The sequence below is a fragment of the Drosophila innubila genome (genome assembly GCF_004354385.1).
Source record: "Drosophila innubila isolate TH190305 chromosome 2R unlocalized genomic scaffold, UK_Dinn_1.0 1_C_2R, whole genome shotgun sequence".
Lineage (NCBI taxonomy): Eukaryota > Metazoa > Arthropoda > Insecta > Diptera > Drosophilidae > Drosophila > Drosophila innubila.
Window position 1 is genome coordinate 9,460,017 of NW_022995374.1, and position 22,096 is coordinate 9,482,112.

At 37.2% G+C, this 22,096-nt stretch overlaps 2 protein-coding genes across 2 annotated transcripts in view; one reads left to right on the forward strand and one right to left on the reverse strand.

Moving 5' to 3' along the window:
• LOC117785349 overlaps positions 1–22,096 on the reverse strand; it is a 99,170-nt gene that overhangs the window by 42,322 nt on the left and 34,752 nt on the right. The window lies entirely within an intron of this gene.
• LOC117785350 lies at positions 7,085–7,698 on the forward strand. The gene is made up of 2 exons (XM_034623308.1): positions 7,085–7,379; positions 7,444–7,698. Exons 1-2 carry the CDS (start codon positions 7,150–7,152, stop codon positions 7,538–7,540), a joined length of 327 nt encoding a protein of 108 aa, XP_034479199.1. The 5' UTR covers positions 7,085–7,149; the 3' UTR covers positions 7,541–7,698.

Consider the following 22,096-nt stretch of genomic DNA (forward strand, 5'->3'; position numbering starts at 1 on the left):
TGGCAGTGTCTCTGTCTCTATCTCTATCTCTGTCTATAGCGCTGTCTTTCTCTCTGTGCCTGCACTTTGCCTGGCATGTTGTGCGGCTTTTGTGGCAATGGCTGCGTGGCAAACCAGCAAATACTTAACAACAACAACAACCACTGTGTAACTGCAAGATGTGCGCGTTTTGGCATTTTTGCTACTTCTCTGCACGTTGCTTGTGTTGCACAATTTTCTCTTATTTGCCCTTTCCCGCTCATTTGCTATTTAAACTAAAAGCCTTTTAATCGATTCTAAATGGGCTGTAAAATAATTTTGTTATTTCAAATTCAAGCCAAGCCAAATAAACCGACGAGTTGTCTAGCAATTCATTTGTTTGTACTCACACTTGTGGCTTTTGAAGCTGATGACACATGAAAATTAATTGATTAATATGTTACGAGTGCGGCTGATAAATTTGTCTACTAAATAAATTGCTTGTTTTGTTAACTATTTAATTTACTTTCATATAACTTAATTTGGATTTAAATCGTATACGAATATTTAAATGACTTTTTCTTATAGACAGAGTTATCGTTTACTCTCATAAATATATCAGCGAGATGGACAAAATGTCAACCATAAGGTTGACATGGAATAAACAAAAAGGAAACTGGGCCAGAGTTCAAGGTGGATGCAATTGGCCAATTTTTGGGCATACTCGTATGTGTTGACTGCTCTGCTCTGCAATTGTCTCAAATTAATTGTCAACTGTTGTCGTTGACTGTTCTCCTCTCTCTCTTTCTTTGTTATTGTGTGTGTTTGTCTCTGTCTGCCTGTCGTCAGTTTGACAAATTGCTTGTAATGGCTGACGCCAATTAAAACAATTTTTGCCGGCGCTACACCTTTTGCAGAAAGTTTCCCGATTCCAGTTACCAATTTTGCTGACCATCTTCCACTTTGTCTTTTTCTTCTTCTTCTTGTCTTTGTACTGCCAGTTGCTTTAAGCTGGGCAGAGTTTTAAAGTGGAATGAAGTAGCTTGCTAGTCAACAGCCTAATAGAAATGAATGCCTTCAGTTCTCAGCATCAACATTCTTCTCTCTCTCTCTCTCTCTCTCTCGCTTCTATTCGGTTTAAATATCTGTCTCTCATTCTCTTTGCTGGCCATGTGCCTTTCTCATATTTCTCACTTCAGCACGCGCACATTACCAGGAGAAAAAAAATAGATAAAACATCATATTTTATGGTGAAAGTTGCTTGGGTCGTTTGCTGTATATAATACTCTTAGATATAATGGTTCCATATCTCAAGGTAGCTCTTATCTCTCGCATTATTTATGTGGCCTTGTTATGCTGCCAAAAAGGTCAGCAGCTTGTTTTACCAACAGCTAAGTTATTCGTGTTTATAAATCAGTCACAGAGATTTAGTTCGCATTGTTATTGGATTTACAAAGCAGCAAAATGAAAATGTACCTTATATTTATTAATTCTATCATTTTGATAAATTTATTTATTAGTTACTTAATCAACAGTAAGTTATATTTTTTGTCTAATTTTTGCAGAGCTCTTGGGATAGGTCATTCAAGGGGTCAGTACTTAGTGGTTTTGGGTACTCTGCAGTTTTTGGGTCTGCACAAAATGCTGAGACAACAAACAAACAGAACAGTCAAAATGCCAACAATGTCCTGCGTTTTGTTTCATTTGTTGTCCTTGTGTGTGTGTGTCTGCAACTTATGCTCTTCAGCATGAATTAAACGCCAAAAATGTTCGAGGCACGTAAATAACTTCAGTCTAATGTTCGAGGGGCACGTGACCAAATTTCGCCTGCCACTTCCGCTTCTTATTTTATTTTTTGTTCTATTTTTTTACTTAATATTTTTTTGCGAGTAGACTGCAGACGATGGCACTCGAGTTTATCATGTTTTCATTTTAGACGCCATTGCCTTTTTAATTTGTGAACATTTAACATGCCAGGAGAGAGCGAGAAGTTCAAGGGAGGTCGGAAGGATAAAGGCGTAGATAGCACTTGCAACACAACTTTTCTGCTTGCATCCATTTTGTTGCTCTTGTTGTTTGATGGCTTAGCCGCAGTTCCGAATTAATGCAAATAAAACGAACTGAAGCGCAATAAAAGTCATTGCAGCTATTTTGTTGTTGTGTTTTACTATTGCTTCTGCCGTCTGCGGTATAATTTATTTATTTTCGCTGTAAGTCAGTTGATTTGATAATACACTGCCTTCAGGCAGACATTAACATGAGCTACATTTTATTAAATAATCGTTTTTTATAATATTTTACATTTCCCTTTTAATTGAATATTAATTTTAATAAATTTACAAATTATTTAACAGTTTTTTGTAGGGCATCACCAAGTCTGTTTGCTTTGTTGGATATTGTCTACTTTGCTGCGGGAAGAGCGCAATTAAAATGATAATTTCACAGTATTGTGTCACGCCCCAAACATGCTGCACTCTTTTTCTCCCTCTCTCTGTCTCTCTCTCTCTCTCTCTCTCTCGCTCTCGGTAAGAGCAGTTGCGGGACAATTGCATTTCGCACGTACTGTGAATTATAACCTGCCGCATAAAAGTATGCTATAATTTTGCGCTTAAATGATGCGTGCTCAGTGCCTGTGGCCAGTTGCTCAGTTGCCCAGTCCATTCCGGGCCTCCATTCCGGGCTCGGTTCGTGTCGCCGGTTCACTGGCCATTTGGCTGGAATAGTTTTTTGTGTGACTGCCTCGTCGCATCTATTTTACCAAGCACTCCAGCAACTATCCTTCAGTATTTTTTATTGCATTCCCAGCAGTCGACCGTTTTTTATGTGCTTTAATTAATTCGCTTGACCAACAAAAAAAAAGAAAAGAAAAACCGAAAATAAAGCAAAAACACAAAGAAAATCTTATTAATTTTGGCTTCCCATGATTAGACTCTTCTGAATGCACACAAATCCAATAAGACAGTCGCTTCAATTAAAATCAATAATCAAAGTGGATGGGTCGCCGGAATAAATGAAGAAGTAGCCGTAAGGCTTTCCATATTACTTTCCAATTCATTAAGCGTGCCGTCAACCCAACCAATCGCATCCCTTCACTCCCTCAGTACTCCCCGCTCTTCACTTCAATTCCCAATGCGTTGATGTGGAAATATATTTATTGATGCGTTGATTATTTTAGCAACTCAGAAGATATTCTTTTTTGGCAGACTAACTGGACATAGGTAAAATTGGAACAGGATGGCATGTAGTTGAGTGTATCTGATTTAGTAATAATACAAGTTTACAGATTAATAATAATATCTAATAAAATCTTAAGTTCACGTTATCTTTAAATAACTATTTAAATAGTTTTACAATTTTGTTGCTCACTGTGGATTTGTATTTTTTCTTTGTATTTTTGCACACATAGAATTTCATTTTATTTCAATTTAATTTAATAAATCACTCGACTGGGTCATTGTTTAAGCAAAATATGCAGACACACAGATATACATATTGTGTATGAGGGTGATTCAATAAATCTTAAAAAAACCCATGAATTTGTTATGTGATTTCTTTATTTAATATTTTGCAAAAGTTCAAGTCGAAATTTATATTAATTTATAGTTCGACGTTGGTAAATAAAAGAAAATCAATTTAAAATTAAGTTTTTCTATCTTATAAAACAACCCTCGTATAAATACAATAGCCCATCCGAAACTTTGATCCACATACAGTCTGGGATACTCAATCATTTTTACACTCAGGCAAGCAGGCAGACTGAAGGGTCATTGTGCCGACAGGCAGCCCTCGTCCTCGACTTCATCCTTGTCCCTATCAGGCGTAAATAATCACAAACGTTGGCTAAATATTAAATACATATACGAGAGAATGCTTTATAGGCTCGGATCGTTCGCTCGGTTCAATCAGTTGGCATTAATAGGCCGGCACACTCCATGTGGATACAAACAACCCCTGTCTGATGGGATGAAAAAGAATGTAACTGCCCAAGGACCAAATCAAGGGCCGCAATCTCAAGAAATACCAAATAAAAATACATATAATAATTTTGTTTTGAAGTCAAATTAAAGTTGCTCATACATGTTTACATAGCAGAAATGGTATCTTATTTAAAATGAGACCATTTTCAACCGCAGATAGTAAACGCCCAAGGGCAGCTTCTCCACCCCCTACCAGACAGCATACATTCTGGCATTCTAACTCAAGTCCTTTGGAAATGTATGTTAAATATTGAGCAAAAGTTGCAAATTACGTGCAAAAAGGCAGCACAAAGTTACAGGTACTAAAACATTTTAATAAACTGTTCTCATACATTAAACGGCGGGCAATTCACACATACCAACACGCACACACACACACACAGACATATGTACATAAGTACATGCCGACACACGCACTTGCACACGTAATTGGCGGCAAAACAATTAGTAACGTTTTTCAGTTGGGAGTCAAGAGGACTATGTCTCTATGTCTCGATGTCTGAGTGTCTGAGTGTGTGTGTGTGTTACCTGCAGTTTAAAATGTTTTACACAAGACTGTTCACAAGGGAGAATGCAGCAAAAACAAAAATTGACGAACTAAGTGCCAATGTGAGGCGCAAGTGATGACGCACAACTGTGCAGAAGAGAGGAGAAAAGAGGAGAGGATCCAACAGTTGTCAGATGACTCTGCTCACGACTGAGCAAACGCTCAAGAGCCACAGCTACAGTCACAGTCGGCAGCCAGAGGCAAGGCTAAAGCTACAGCTAGAACCCGAACATTGCAACACATTTTAGCAATTGAAAATGCAATTGCACTTGCAACTGCAACTGCAATTGCAGTTTTATGCCATTTTGGGCTTACAGCCAGCAAAAACATTTTACTCGCTTCTGGCCTCGTTATAAATTACCGTAATTTCAAAAACACTTAGTTGGTGTGCTTGAACGATTGCCGTCATGTGTGTGAGTGCAGTATGTGAGTGTGTGTGGCTATGTGAAACATTTGCATACGTGTATATTTTTTTTTTATTTACCAGCAACAACAGCAACGGTTCTCTTGCCTGACAGGTGTAAAAAGCAGAGGAACGTCGTAATTTCCGTTTGAAGCGCAGCAGCTGGCAAGTTGCAAATGTTAAGCATTTACTAGCATACACACACACACACACATACACCTGTCTGTCTGTCAGGGCTGACTCCTTGATTGGCTGCATAAGCTGCGGAGACAGAGACGGAGCCGCAGAATTGGAGCTGCCTTAATGGAAAAGTCATGCTGCTGTCGCCAGCTCCAAGTTGTCAGCAAGCAACAGATGAGAGACACGTTCAAAAGCTGTCGAATTTGGCCTACTTATGAACGACACGACAGTGTAAATTAAATAAGCATGGATACATATATCTACAAAGAAAAATGTACTCTTCTCCATATTAACAATACAGTGGCTCTAAGCTTTTTTAACACACTACCTTCTATATTGCTTAATTCACATTTAATATATAAATTTAAAATAAAATTAAAATTATTTGCTTAAGCTAAAATGCAATACAATTTTATTTATATCTTTTGCCCATTACAAGAGAAATTTATTTAAATAATAAGTCAAAGTAGTGTATGAAATAAGCTGAGAGCCACTTATAATAGTTAAATACCAGATACTTCAAGGAAATAATACAAACTCAGCAAATAATTATATTTAATTAATAATTTTATATATAAGAAATGGTATATTCTGTTGTTAACGTTCGGTTTAAGTTATTTAATAAAATATTCATTGATTTGCCGTTGGTAGGGGCCAAAAGGTTGAGTTACTGCATAGCCCACATGACGTATGCTTGATATTTGCGGATGACATTTTGCGACGTTGACAACTGCTTCAACTGCAACTGTTGCACATCAAAGAGACATCAAAATGTGGAAAGAAAAAGCTAGCAGCGAATTCTAAGAAATGAGCAAGTCAGAAAGTGGACGCGACAAGAATTTCAAGATACGAATAAACTTGCCGAGTTCTTTGAACAGTTTGAAAAGGTTAGCAAAGGAGTCGACTACATTTCTACCAAGTGCTCACCTTCACCTTCAACTGTGCTCGTTACTACAAGTACTCGTTGCATATAGTACTGTGCAGTGTGTGGACACTTGAAAACAAGCTCATCAGCTGTGACAACAACAACAAACGTTGGCATGACGATGATGTAGCCTCATTGTCAACGTTTGGCATTCCAACTGCCAGTCAACGCTCCTTTAGTTCATATCCGTTTGACCAAACTCAACTACTTCTCCTCAACTTCACATCCATTTCTCAGACTGTGGCAGTCGCTGCCCATAGTCCTTGTCATTTCCAATTGAAGACATTTCGATGTCACACTCTGATTTGCTGCCCACTCAAGAAATTCGCTGCAAGTCGCAATTGACTTGAGCTCGATGACAATTTAAAGCTAGAGGTATCTTCTAGTCTGACAAACGTTTACACTTATTTTCACATGCTACTTAATTAATTTTGTTACATCTGCAAAGATATTTCGTTTATATTTCTTTCCTGAACTCATTTTCCCAAAATAGCCCATATTTCTGTTGCCCGAATATGTCATCTGTTTTGTATATGCCCCAGAAACAAAAGTAATTTAGCTGCCAAGGTAATAAAGATGCAGCCATGAAGGGACTGTTGGCATTTGAGCTTGTGGCAGTAAGTCATCTGCTGCATCTGCATCTCTCTATGGTGCCGTATTGCGATTTACGTGTGAGTTTTCCACTCTCACGGGGTTTTTCTATATCCTGTTAAGCAACAAAGCTGTACATCAACTAGCTGCTGGGATATGACGAAATAAATTATCGTTTAACAGTGCGAATACGCAATAAATTAATTGTGCTGTGAGTTGCTAATGAATTTATGTAAAAATTCCAACAAAACATATTTTTTATTTATAATATCAAAATGAATTACTAGATAACGTATTTATTAAGTAATTTATTAAAACAATAAAGGATATGCTATATTATTAGGCAAATAACCTTAATCTGTTAACTAACAATTGTGATTTCTAGTTTCTGTGAAATATATCTGAATATTATCCAATTTTCTTTCTACCTGTTAATGTGTCTTGTTTATTAACAAATGCTTGACATCGAGTAGTTTGTCATTTTATTTTAGTTTTAGTATCTCCCCCATATAAATTTCGGTTAACAAAAAACCAAAAAAAAAATTTGCCCAAAAACTTCAAGGTATAAATGGCTAACTCTGGCACGCCCAGGGCAACTTCAACTGATACAAATGGCTTGGAGCTGCAACAGCTGATATTACGCAGCTATAAATCGATGAATAGACTAGTTAGCTTCTACAATGGACAACTGCATGATGAGCTGGATAATCTAATGACATCCATACAGCAGGAACAACGCCAAACTCGTTGCATCAGTGAACACAGTTCACAGCTAACGGAAGCACTTGATTTGAAATGGTAACCTTATGATAATACTATATGTGTAATAAAATATCATAATTGATTGACTGACTGTTTACAGTTTGGCAGGATTCAATAGGCTCAGCCAGAACCTGATGATGCGGCCCAGTTGCAGCAGCTTGGAGTTCAATAGCAGTTCTAAATTCCGGCAACTTTAAGACATCTACAGAACTTGGTTCAATAATAGTTTATTGAATTAAGGCACAGTGCCATTACACAATGAATTGAGCACATTTACCGATTGTTCTTTTTCAACAAGCTACTGAGTAAATGGTTTTATCAATTATTAAAGGTGAAATAAACATTTTTTAATTTATTTATTACGTATTAGTAATCTTCATACCAATTTCAATATTCAGGAGGGGTACAAAATTTATTATATTTTTTTCATGTAAAATATTTTGTTACGTCATAACCATTTTAAAGCCTTTACTTTGTCTCCTTTTAAAGCGCTAACGATAAGTGGGAGATCAAAATGTCTTATACACATTTGTCTTTCTAGTATATGCTCGGTCACTTATCGATATGTTGCCGATAATACTGCAGGGTTGCCAAGCTTTTCGGCAATAGAGTTACTGAGTATGAAATTGCAAATCCGTTGTGAAAGCCAAATGAAAAAACAGCTGATTCTGACATTCACAGCGGTGACATTGCAAGTCATTGGAAAATCATTGAATTCAGTTGGCATCCCCAAAAATATTCAGCCATTATTAAACAAAACCGAAAAGTGCAGTTACGCAGTGCAATTTCGAAGATGAAGCATAAGAATAAAAATAATGATTCTGATAAGAGAGAAGCAGGATCCTCTAACTCGAATTCAAATCCGAAGCGCATCAAACTGCAGGGTAAACCCGACAACTACTTTAACCTCTGTCAGCAGCAAGGCGTTGCCAATTTCGATGACATAGAGGTTGAAGAGCTGGATGAATCCAGTGCGCATAGCAACCAGGATGTTCAATCGGAAACGCAATACAAAAATATAATTGCCATGAAGGCGATGGAACGTGAGCGTCAGAATCGTTCGCGACAGGAGCAGCTTCTGGGCGAGAAGGAGCTGCCGGGTGTTCTGCGCTGCTTGGCTCGTGTCTATGATTTTCAAAAATGCTGCATGCTGGACAAGCCGAGAGAGGCGGCTGTTAAGCCGTTAGTTGCAATACCGCAGCCGGAGCCACAGAAACTGCGTGAGGTGCCAGTTGTGCCGCCAGAGCTATTGCCAAAGAATGTGGACAAGCCGCAGCAGCCACGTCCCACTCAAGCAATCACATTATCGGAATACAATCGTCGTTTGCAGGAACAGCAAACCAAGTTAAGTGGAAAGGCTGGAAGCGAGCTGAAACTCGAGACTAATCTACTAGGCAACAACATGATTCAACATAATTCCATCAGACCGCAAGCACGGCAACTATCGCAAGCCAATCCTACGGGTGGTGTTCGATTGACCCGCAAGCGGATTATTGTGGTTCCATCGGAATTACTTAGTCTGGTATCGCTTCATAATGTGCAGCTGCTGTTGCAGGCGTTTCGCTTTGTACCGCCGAGTGAAATGCGAAGATCGAATCTAAGGCTTCTGGAGGAAGTCATCATTTATCGCACTCATCGCGGCGAGCAGCAGCAATATCGAGTTATCGATAATGTTGCAGGTCTGTCCGCTGAGGAGTGGGGACAAGTTGTGGCCGTATTCGTACTGAGTCCCCACATCCAGTTCGTTGGCTGGCCCTATCGTGGTGATCCCGTTACCATCTGTCGCAATGTGTGCGCCTTCCACATTCACTTCCTGGGAAATCCGATTTATCGAGAACTGGAGGCCCTTAATCTCAATGTGCTGCATTTGCACGAATTCGATCGTACATATGACAAAGAGCTAATAATGGAATTCTGGCGTAAACTGGATCAGTTCATGGACAAAAAAGATCCACGGTTGGGCCTTGGCTTGGGCTTAAAGTAGCCACAATTGTTGCCAACCAGAAAAAACTGTAAATCGAGCGCATTTCACGTTTAGTCCGATAACACAAAAAGATATAAAAAATCAATAAATAAAATTGAATACAGCAGAAAGACAAAGACAGGCACTGACTCATACACACATACTCAGCCACCCACACACACACACACAAACGTTTTAGGGGTAGGGGGTAGCTGGGAAGATTGCCTGATGTTAACGCTGATAATAAAAAGTGCGGCAGCAGTGAAGGCTGTGACGGCGCATCAGAAAAATATATCACGTAAGTATAAAAATCATATAAAAACGTTGCGAAACTGCAAAGTTGGCAAAAAAAAATTAAGAGCACAAACAAGTCATTGGCAGAAGAGTGAAGAGGAGTGAAGTCAAGGAGTGTGGATGGAATGTGAGTGGTAATCAGCCGGGTGGGATACAAGACATAGGGTAGCGAAATGAAACGCACGCGTGAGGCAACAACTAAATGACCCACAAAGGAGCAGTTGTCTTATGTATTCCATTTCTGTATATATATATATATGTATGTAAGTCCCTATGCAGTATGCAGTGGGATTGCTATTTAGAGAGGCCAACTAGCTGTGTGAGTGTGTACATAAATTTATATAAATGAGCATGTGGTAAGTAGTTAAGCTTAACATCGTCGCATAAAAATCACTGGAAAACCGACAATTTTTATATTTAAATAAAATGCAGGGCATGGCAAGACATATAAGTGTGCTTAAGCTTAGGGAAAAGCAATAAAAACAAAGCCAGTGACGTGAGAAGCTGATGAAAATTTGATACGTGGATGAAAGCACAATTTAAAAACAGTTGCTGTCTAGTCCGGGCATTTCGATACTGTCAATTCTCAACTAAATTAACTGTATTGAAAATTGACTGTATTTTTTGTGTACTGAATTATTGTTTTAGCCAATGCACTACAAGCAACCAGCTGTAAAATAAATTACTAATTAGTAAATATTTATATGATCCTAGGATATAATTTAAAACTATGTTTATTTGACATAAATAAAATAATAGTTAATGCAATTGTTTTTAAACTATATTTTTAATTTTATCCCATTGTACGCTGCGAGCAGCAGCTAGTTAGTTAGTGGGAAGTAGCTGCCACTTTCATGTGCTTGACAATCGGCTTATTGTCTTACAGCTAACTCGATGACTTACATAACGTGTGTGGGACAAAGGCACGCTGATTGGAATGTAGCTGTAACAGTGGCGGTTGGTCCTTGTTGCCATGTGTGAGTGAATCGAGTTTGTCAATATTCAATTTTGTAAATTGAAGCAAAGTAGAAATAAAAAGTAAAATAAAATCGAATTCGTGCCAGCTAAGATAAAAATTTACGCACATGGAAGAGAAATTGAATAAACTTGAGAGGACAACTTTGCACTTTATTGGCGTTGCTCAAGAAATATATTTCCAAGCATCTAATCAAGATTTCTTAGCAAGTATGCGGTTGAAACGTATTTTTAAAGTATTTAAATGATCGCAGTTTTTTTTTTTGCCAAGCTATTGATTTGATTTAATAGAATCTGCTGACTCTTATTTTTTTTTACATCTCATTTTATGTCTTTTTTACTTAATTCTTAAACTGAACATAATTTATTGAGAACGACCATTTTTGAGAACTCTTAGCTTTTTAAAGTATTTGTGTTTCCACTCATTTTAAGTTGGTATCATTTGCTGGTATTACTTGGGACTTAGCACTGATCTCACACGCTTCAACACATTTTCCCACTTTTATGCGAAAGTTTTACTTTACTTGTATATCCAAGCTAGAGCTGCAAACTGCAAAAGCAACTTTAGCTCTTTTAAATCTCTATGCAACGAAAAACTTAAAAAGAGTGACTCAAGTTTCTAGCTTGTAAAAAAAAGAATCAAATGGTATATAGAAATAAAAGCAAAGTTGTTTAAAATAAAATGTGGCTATTTATAATATTTTACAGGGAGAAGATATCATACAATATAATATATAATATATATAAATATTTTTGATAAGAATCAATTAAATAATCAATAAGTTCATTGATTTCTATAAACAATAACAGAGTATTACAGCAATTCCATCTTAATGGGCCAGCAAAAATATCGACGAGACTTTGATGACTGCAAAACAACAGCAACCAGCAAACATGAACAACCACAATAAACAGATCCACAATTTTGTGGTGTTTTGTTTTCTTTTGTTTAGTTATTTGCCTTGTTATGGCCAGCTTTTGTCAATTGTTGGCATTTTACGTGTATATACGTACAGTGGAGGACAAAAGAAGAAAGGAACTGAACTGAATTGTGAATAAATTATGAATAAAGTCTGAGCATGGACACTCGACATACGCCGAGAACGAATGCAGTGACTTTCAGTCCTTTTCGCTCCCTTTGAGCCATGCAATTTAATACAATTATCGAAGTGGTAAACACAGATGTATACAGCGGCCAAATACCGGAATGCCGAATGTGAAAAGCAGGCACTGCCAATGAATAAACTTGTGTAAATGCAGTGCAAACAACTCGACGCTTAATTGCAGTTCAGCATCAGTTTTATAAGCTGGCAATGCAATCGCAGTTGTTAGTGAGCTGCCAAACGTGTATGGATCGTATTTACTTTACAAATGCTACGTTGCATGCAACCTGTGGCACTCACAACTCACAACTACAACTACATATGAGTGGGAGTATGAGTATGAGTATGTGGTCAGCACGGTAACTTTTCAACTTGCGCCAATCAAACAAGTTCAATAACGGTAATTAACAGTACAACGGCAGCGAACTGAAACCATTTGGCCTGTAATTTGTGAAAAGTTCAAAGCTATTAGCATGTTCCCTATGATAGTCCTAGTCCTAGTCCTAGAGTCCTGCACTCCATTTGAGTTCTCGTGTTGTCCTTTGCCGACGGCGACTTTAACGGAAATTCTCCAACCTTTGCCCTGGGTTAATGACAGCAACTGCCGACCTATCGCAGCGCGTCGGTTAAAGTCCATTAGAAGGGGGGACAGACGGGTAACAGGACATTTTTGTTGGCTGCCAGTCGTTTAGGCCCATGCACTTGGCCATTTGGCACTTGGCATGTCAGTTTTGATTGAACCTGATGGACGCCCCTAATGTGGTTTAATTGTGAATGATGTGCAGCAGTCAGAGCGGATGCCCTTAATGGTTATTAATGTCCACTTATAAACCGCCCTGTCATCTAGCCGTATTCAGAATCAGACAAGTGCAGCAAAATGACAGCAACTTTGAGTTCATTAATATTATATTATGCAAAATGGAGTACAAAGTATAAACAACGAATAAAAAAGCAAGTCTGTTAGCTTTAAAAATTATGAAGAACGTTTCTGGTTGCTTAAATATTACAAATATTTCATAAAATCTATCTTAAGAATATGATTTTATTAATTAAGTTTGTTATTATTATTATTTCTGGCAACACAGAAGCAGTTTCTTAAACAAAATTTAACTGGACGACAGAAAAACTTAAAATATATTATTATCTTATTTATAGGTTTTTAGTTGTAGTTTATTGAATCTTCTGGATGAGCTCTTCAATTCAGATGGTTCAGAAATAGGTCAATCAACAAAATGCAGTTTGTTGCCGTGACTTTCAATGTGTTAGCAGATATATCAATTTAGAGCATTTTCAAGCTCATATAAGCTACATACATGAGTACTCACATACCCTCAACGACACTCACATGTACTCACACCGAAATCCGGCTATGGCAAACAGCCGGAGGAATCGAGAACACGCAACCTGACGGGCCGGAAGCAAGGCAACTAACCCAGGGCAGAAACGGGTCAGAAAATATGTTGTATGTTGATGGGAGGAAGTGGAGGAGGATTGGTTAAGATGGCGGGTGCATGGTCTGGCATCCGATTCACTTTATTCTTTCGTTGAGGCAGCCACTTTAGAAACAGAACTCGAACATGAGTGCAATCAAATGTATTACATTTTGTGCAACTTAAGCGGCGACTGAAGTGCCGAAGACAGCTGAAAGAAAGCGAACGATGTGTGAGCGATTCAATGAAAGAACAAGAAAGAGAGTGAAAGAGAGAGAGAGAGAGAGGGAGAGAGAGAAATGGAGTGATTCATATATCCGCTGTTGGGTGCAATGATTTCCTGGGAAAGCTCGAGTCAAGGCTGCGGTTACAAAAACTAAGCAGATGAAGTGCTTGCCAAGATGATGCACAGGCGCCGTAAAGTATGCACCATGTGCCATAAAAATGGGCCAACGGCAAACAACTCGGATAAAGGAAATTGCTAGAAATGCATTTTGTGGCTTATGAGCCATGAAGCAACAACCCATAGCCAAATCTAAGCTGGAGACTGAGTCACCTTGAGCTACATAAGAAGCATCATATGACAATGTCTGGAAAATCAATTGAGTTTGCTCGACAAATATCCGCTTGAATGCTGACTGGAATGAGACAAATGAGTACACTGCAGTGACTTAGTGGATTTACTCATGAACACTGCATAATCGATACTTATTGAGAATCATCAATAGCTAGCAGAACGGCAATTAAATGTTATCGCATCAACATTATGCACAATAAAGCATTTTAAGCTTTCACAAATTTATAGTGTTTGCTAAATTGACTATAATGCCTAGTTTGATAACAAGAGAGTAAATGATGCAGACATGATATGATTATCCAACAAATTTAAACAGTGCTGCAGGATATGCAACTAATCAAAGTCAGTCAAAGAAGTAGTGAGAGGAAAAAGGAAGATGAGCTTTGCGCAGTTCTTGCCTTTTCAATGCGAATGGCAAACAAAGCCGAATTCCTGGCCAAACAACTGAAGGGTAAAAAAATTTAAAAAAAAACGACGAAGAAGAGCAGAGCAGTACAGGAAGGAACACACAACCAAAAGAAGTAAGTAAAGAACTTTATACCTAAAAGGGATTTATTTGATGACTTGTCTAACTCGTGCCTTTGACTCACACGATAACACTAACAGTAACACGCCTCCTCCCGCCCCCAACTGGCGATGCAGCACTTTTGCAAATTAAGTTTCGCAACTTTTCCCGTCTATTTGACAGTCGGAAAGGGAGCCAACGACGAGAGCACTAAAATGCGACAAAATGGAACGAAATTAAATGCATTTTGAAAAATGATAAAACTGTAGCCATCATGGCCTTACCATCTCCATAAGTGCTCGACAAGCCAAAAGGAGTACTTCAATTGAAAGGCACACGGTATAGACACATTTTTACGTGCTGAATTTACTTATTCTGTGAAATAGAAGGGTTGCTTACGTCCAGCTTCAAGTCGAATTTTTGAAAACACACAAGATGATTTTGTGTATGTTGGTTTTACCTGGAGCTGCAGTCGAAACGACTTGACAAATAGATACTCTGTACAGAATATTATGACGCCCAAAAATAATTTCAAACAACATTTTCCGCCAAAGGCATCGATTTTCTAAAGTAATAGAAGCTAATCTGAAGAAATGTGAACAAAAAGACTTTCTGTACAGAAAACTAATCAATATCTGTTTTTTAAAAAATTGTTCCTTTTAAACAAACATTATCAAAATAAAAGTCGTAAATTTATTTCGAAATTTATGTTGAATGTAATAACTAATGACAGTTGGAATTAGCTTGACTCTGAGTGTTTGCATTTATGCGACAGCATTAACTTAAATTTGTTTCATGTTTTTAATTAAAAGGGCCATTTCATATTTTGCAGGAAAATCTGAGTAAAGAGACAATGCGATAACATATAAAAGAAGACTGTGAAACTGACAGCAACAACCACAACAACAACAACAATAATAACAATTGCAATTAGCAAAATTCGAGAAGTTAGCTACACAGCAGACTTTCTCACACACACACACACACACAAAAACACACTTGCACACACGTGTTAATAAGTGCAGTGTAGTGTCATCATTGTTGTTGTTGTTGCAAGTTGCAGAAGTGGCTGCTGCCGCCACTTAAGTCACTGACTTGTCCAATTACTACAACAACAATGCATTTAAATGGTGCGCCGCAGGACACGCATACACACACACACAGACGCACTCAGACTCTCACACACACATATATATATATATATAGACATCGTCGGTTGCAGGTTGCTGGTCCGAGCAACAACGGAAGCGCCAACAACAAAGTTTTTTCATATCCTGTGAAAATTATTATACGCTTTTCGAAAAATATTTGAAGCCAGAGGCAAATACACACACGTACACACACACACACACACGCACACACACAAAATCATGGGTTTTGTGGCTGCACTTTTGACCAGGAGGAGCATGTGGACAAATTGGCAGCCTGGCGAGAACGACTCCAACATTTCGAACGAGTTGTTCGACAGTCAAGCGATTCCTGCACTTCCTGTCGACTTGTCTGCCATCCAAAGCGCGTTGGAAAAAAGAAACTTTTGCCAAATTGCTTTACTGCAACAGCTTGTGACCAACGTCAGCGTCAGTTTTAATCATTTTTCCTGATTATCCCACTGTGTTCGGTCCTCTCTACGCCACGCACTAAAAGCAAGTGTTTTCATATTTACGTTGATTAAATACATATCTTAAAATTGAATGCAAGCACATCTATGATTACAAAGTTCGATTATTAATTTATTTCTACTACAAGGAGTAGCTTACACCAAGGATAATCTTATAATTAAAGCTTAATCACAACCTTTGTTGAAGAATTGTTGATTAATAAATAGAATAATTATTTTTTATTTGTTTTATGATTTTAAGGCCACAGTTAAAATTAATTGTGAATATAGCAACAGCTTTAAATCTTAAGCCTCGCAGAAACACAGTTCTCAGATACATTTTTATAGTTTTTGACTGAAAATACTAAAAAAAAAAAGACTTTGCTCCGCTTGTCTATCCATTTTGTCTCTCTATATATTGCCTCCTTTCATCTCGGTGCAACTCTGTGCACATAACTCACGTTTCTCCTTCAGAATGCACTTAGTGCACGCCTGACACGCCCAACGACAGCCTTGAGTATGCCACGCTTAAGCCAATAATAAATTTCTCAAGTAATTTTGGGCAAAATCTGCACTTCATCAGCATTAGCAAAGATATCAGCAGTTTCCATCCGGAGCAATTTCCTTAACATCCCAAGGATTGTTGAGATCTGAAAAAATGTCTTATTATGCTGAAGCTAACCAATACACACGTAAAAGAACTTCTTACGTTAATTTAATTTTATCAGAAATATTGAGATGAAAGACGGCTTTTAAATTAAACGCGGAGAAGATGTCAAAGTAGTAATTTACTTTGAACTTACGTAGTTGTATAAGGGTGCGAATAAGTTTATCATTGGGGTGTCTACGACTGTTTGACTTTAAAAGCGCAATTTCAAGCTTGAACTCTCAGTAAGATTTAAATTACTGAAATCGAGAAGTTTGAAGCTTATAAGAATCGTATTAATTTTAAGTATGCCTTTTTCTCTCTGTGTATAATTGTCAAGCGTAGCATTTTAACTCTTGCAAACTTTAACAAAATGCGAAAAGTTACAAATCTTTGCGATAGCTCTGCGCCAAAGCAACGAAAAGAGAGATTAAAAGAGGGAGTGTGAAATTGAGTAGGTAGAATAGTCGTAGCTAAAAGTATTTATACTGCACTTAATTAATGCAAGCACAGTACAAATTTTTCACAGTAAAACATAATCGTGATAGAGACATAAAGTTAAAGAAAATCATGTTTTTATGTTTTTCATAACAATAACTTGATAAATACTAAAGAAACTGTTTCCTTGCTTTAACTTTCTTCAAAACATTTACTTTTATTTTTGAAATTTACTTGGCATTTCACTTTCAGCTTGTCTTCGTTTCGTCAGAATTAACCTTGATAAGCCAAGACGTGCTCATTAGCGAGATGTCTTACATGATTGAGAACCAGTTGAAGGTTGTGGAAACAGTGAGCATAGAAGAGCTGTAAACCTGATTTCATTAGCATATTTCCGACAACGTGCCTTACAGCAATCTCATTTGAACTTTGCACAAAACCAACACGTTTCCATCATTGCCATAATTTCCCTTTTTCCACTTTCCCTCACATACGCGCTTTCATACTCGTATACGCAAATTACATTAATTCTATGTATAAAGGCAGACGACTGAGAGTGCGAGTTTGTAATCCTTGAAATTCGCCCGAAGGTGAGCGTGTCAGAAGTTTTAAGGTCACACATCGGTTAATTATCATCAGCAGATAATTACAGACTTTTTAGGCCAGAGTCATAGTTGCGAATCTATGACTGTCAACACAAATATCAAATATTAATTACATGTACGCCGTCATTCGCTGTTTGTTGTTGCTGTTGTTGTTGTTGCTTGTCTTTACATACAATTTTGACATTGCCTGCCAAAGACAAATTACCATAACATCTCCTGTCTCTCTCTGCCTGTCTCTGTCTCTGTCCCTTTTGGTTTGTCGGTCTGTTAGTCCCTGTACAAATGTTTGCCATGACGAGTGTCAAATTAATTGACAGTTGCGTGGCTTTCCATTGTCCAACCACGCACCACTAAACGGACAGCTACAACGACATGGATCAAGTTGTGTCGCTCTCGAGGTGACGTCCTGACAAGTGGGAGTTGCGTTTATATTGCAGTCGAAGGATTTGCTCATAAACATAAACAAAGCATTGGGCACGTTTTCCATATTCGCGTGAGGACATGTCGTTGAATGCGAGCAAGTGAAAGGACATAATATTTGCTGCATTAATTAATCAACACATACGCACATAGCAGTGTAAGCAGACAGTGAGAGGGAGAGGGAAGGAGAAGGCGGAAGAAAGGGAAGTTTTAGGACCTTGCTTGTGAGCGATTTAATGAGCTCAAATGTGTTGAATGACTTGATTTTTGTATTAAGGAGAGGTTTAAGAGCTTTATTAAATAATAATTATGCATGACATGAGTTTTGATATTGTTCTCGAATGTAAGTACATAGTTATTGTTGAATAAATAAATATTTTTAAATATCGCCATTTAATCCCCAATTTACTTGAAACGCAGATAATATCGGAAAATAAATGGAATTATACTTTTATAGACTTAGCTTTGGTCAATCAAATATTTTATATTCGTAATTCTCCAATTGGTGAAAGATTTGATGCCACATTATGCAGACTGAAGCAAAGAATCAAACCAAAACCAACACAAGTTACGGTTTCGGCTCCGGAACGTTCCGAAACAACTATTTCGGTAAAATGATAAGGTGTCGTTTTATACTTATTATGACATCGAAGTAAATATCTATATGCAGAGAAATAAAATTTTTTGAACGAATTAAATAAAATTTAAATGCAGAATAAATCTAGAGGTCAAACCATGATCAAAATGACATTCCGCTTGAAAATCGGTAAAGTATTGCCAATGTTGTGACAGTTCGAAGCTCCTCAAGCCTCTGTTTAAGCAACATTACAAGTCAAAATATTTCATAATTTTTACATGATTTTTTACAAAAAAAATGAAAAGCCTCAGAATCAAGTTTAAAGTGTCGTTTTATACTAATTACGATATAAGGAGTTGATTAAAAGTGAAAGCTTGAGATTTCAAATTTTGTATTTTTAAAATTTCTAAGGGTCCCCCCTTACCATCCAAATCGAAATTTGGTCGAAAATAATTAATTTTTCTAAATGAACAAAATTTGAATACAGAATGAATATAAAGGCCGAACCATGATCAAACTGACATTCCGCTTGAAAATCGGTAAAGTTTTGCCAAAGTTATGACAGTTCAAAGTTGCTTAAGCCTCTGACCTAGCAACTTAACAAGTCAAAATATTTCTTAATTTTGACATGATTTTTTACAAGAAAATGAAAGGCCTCAGAATCAAATTTTAAGTGTTGTTTTATACTAATTAAGATATAAGGAGTTGATTAAAAGTGAAAACTTGAGTTTAAAAATTTTGAATTTTCAAAATTTCAAAGGGTCCCCTCTTACCATCCAAATCGAATCTTGGTCGAAAATAATTATTTTTTCTAAACGAACAAAACTTGAATACAGAATGAATTAAGAGGTCAAGACATGATCAAAATCACATTCCTCTTGAAAATCGGTACAGTTTTGCCCAAGTTATGACAGTTTGAAGTTCCTCAAGCCTCTGATGTAGGAACTTAACAAGTCAAAATATTTCAACATAGAACCATGGCTTTGATAGACGAAAAAAAAAAAATTTTCTAAATGAACAAAACTTTAACACAGAATGAATAAAGATGCCAAACCATGATCAAAATGACATTCCGTTTGAAAATCGGTTGAGTTTTAACAAATTTATGACAGTTAAAAGTTGCTCAAGCCTCTGACCTAGCAACTTTACAAGTCAAAATATTTCTTAATTTTGACATGATTTTTTACAAGAAAATGAATGGCCTCAGAATCAAGTTTAAAGTGTCGTTTTATACTAATAACGTTATAACTAGTTGATTAAAAGTGAAAGCTTGAGATTTAAAATCTTGAATTTGCAAAATTTCAAAGGGCTAGTTTCGGTTGACGGTTCCGATACCGGTTACGGTATTATTCCCTGGGCTCAGGTGAATTGGGGAAAAAGGGATTTTCCTTGGCAGGCAGTTAAGAACTTTCCAATTAACTTTAATCTCTTTTTTGTTATGTGGACTCATAGCAAGGCCTAGCATTCAGATTTTTATTATTTTGCTAACCACCGGTAAATAACAAAAACAAAGAGAATTTCCAACAAATGGATATTGACTCTCCCATATAGTAGTCTAACTCCCCACACTTCATCATTCACTTATCCACTCATACTGAACAGATCAGTAGTCGGTGCATTTGCATGCCAGCATTTTGAAATTCCTGTCTGGACGGGATTTCCTACAGCAACGCATAAATGCATCGCACTGGGAACCATCCAGCCGATTATGCATGTCCCATGTTTCATATTGATGATGTGCCTGTGCCTGTGCCCAACCCAGCGGGCGTCTTCTGAAAAATAAAACGAAAAATAGTTTGGTTTTTGGCCGAGAGCAAGGGCAAAGCTTTGTGGCCCATACTGCAATTGAGTTGCATAGTTTTGGATTTGTATTTTGGTTTTGGTTTAGCTGAGTTTATTTGGTTGGTATATACTATACCCCCAATTTCCCTCCTTCCACAAATGCAATGCAGTGAACGACGTAAAAGACACACACGAGGCTGACTGTGCTTTGGGAGCGACCATTTTGTCAATTGGCTGCACTTGTACCTAGTTGAAAATATGCAGAAAATCCTTGGTGACTCCTGGGTCTACACCACCGATTGCCATTTCGGCTTTAATCAATTTCGTTGATTGCCATATGCAGAGTTGTATCTGTGTTAAGCACTTCAACTTGTCTGCAACCAAAATTGTTGTAAGTTGTATTGGATTCGAGGCATGATTATTGGAAAAAATTAACTTTCTGGCTAAATGTTGAACGGAACATGCTTAATCAACTTATATGATAATAACTTAATTTGAAATCCTCCTTAAGATGTTATGTTACATTAACCTATACAAAACTGGGTTAAACACGCTAGTTGTTTATATTTTCTTTTTTTCCCTTAATTAATTATATGCCATTGGTTTTGTGGTTCTTTGACTAATTTCCTTTGTTTATATTTGTCATTATATTTTCTGATGTTTTGTTATTTTGTTGTTGTTCGATATTTATGTGTGTTTAATTGCAACTCATTAAGCATATTAATTAAATCACCACATTTATGCAATAAAGTTGCTCAAGTGCGGTTAGGGCAAGGGGTTAAAGCGAGCAAGGGTTGTCAGGTTTTTCAATTCGAGCAACGTAAAATATTCAAACAAACAACGACGGCAAATTAACATGAAAAACAGGATAATTTTTATTTAAAGAAAACTGCATTTTTTTGATTGTGGAAATTTGCATACGCAATGGAGAATGAGAAATAAAAAAGGTAACTGTGCAATCATAAAATTTGAATAGCTGCGAAAAATATCATTTATAGTTGTACAAAACGGTTTTTTTTTTTTTAATTCGAGTTCAGTTGTTGCAACGTTGGAATTATTTTAAAATTACATCGCCAGTTGTATAATTTACATTAAATATTACACCAATAATGTCAAGCTGATTAAAAAATGCACACACATAATTAACACAGAAATGCCACACGGTATTAATGAAAAAGGGAAGAGTTGTGCAATGGGAAGTGAACGACTTGGAGAGATACCCACTAATTGATTTAAAGGTTGAGCAATTATTATATAATGTAAGTTTTAAATGACAAGATGACGTCTATTTGATGGTCAAACACAGGAAAACATAATTAGAGACAGCTATGAATGAATACAAAAACCATGTGTATGCATATGTGTGCTTGTTAAACAGACAACTCAATTTTAATGAAGCGACACGTGTTCTCGAAGACACCTGCAAGTCTTCCTGGATGTGCACATGCATCTGCCTTCTAAAAATTCAAAAGCCAACCGTCTAACACGCCATGTAAATCACGCCCAAATACTTGACAGTCATGTGATATTGAAGGTGAGGATAGAGGAGATTTTCATAGAATTACCTTAATTAGCCCGCTTTCCGACAACACACAGAGTGACAGAGAGTAATAGAGAAAGCAAGAGAGAATCGGGGAGAGGTGAATACAAAATAAGCAAGGTTTTGGGGTGATAATTTTCACAACATGAGGTTTGAACAGCGGGTTCTGGAATCGTGCTTTATACTTGTGCATATCTCATACAATGCTCTCTTTCTCTTTTCCCTTCTCTCTCTCATTCTCCTCGTTTTTGTTAATGGTGTATAAACTTAGGATTAGTTTCAGTTGGAGGCTGCGCTTTGC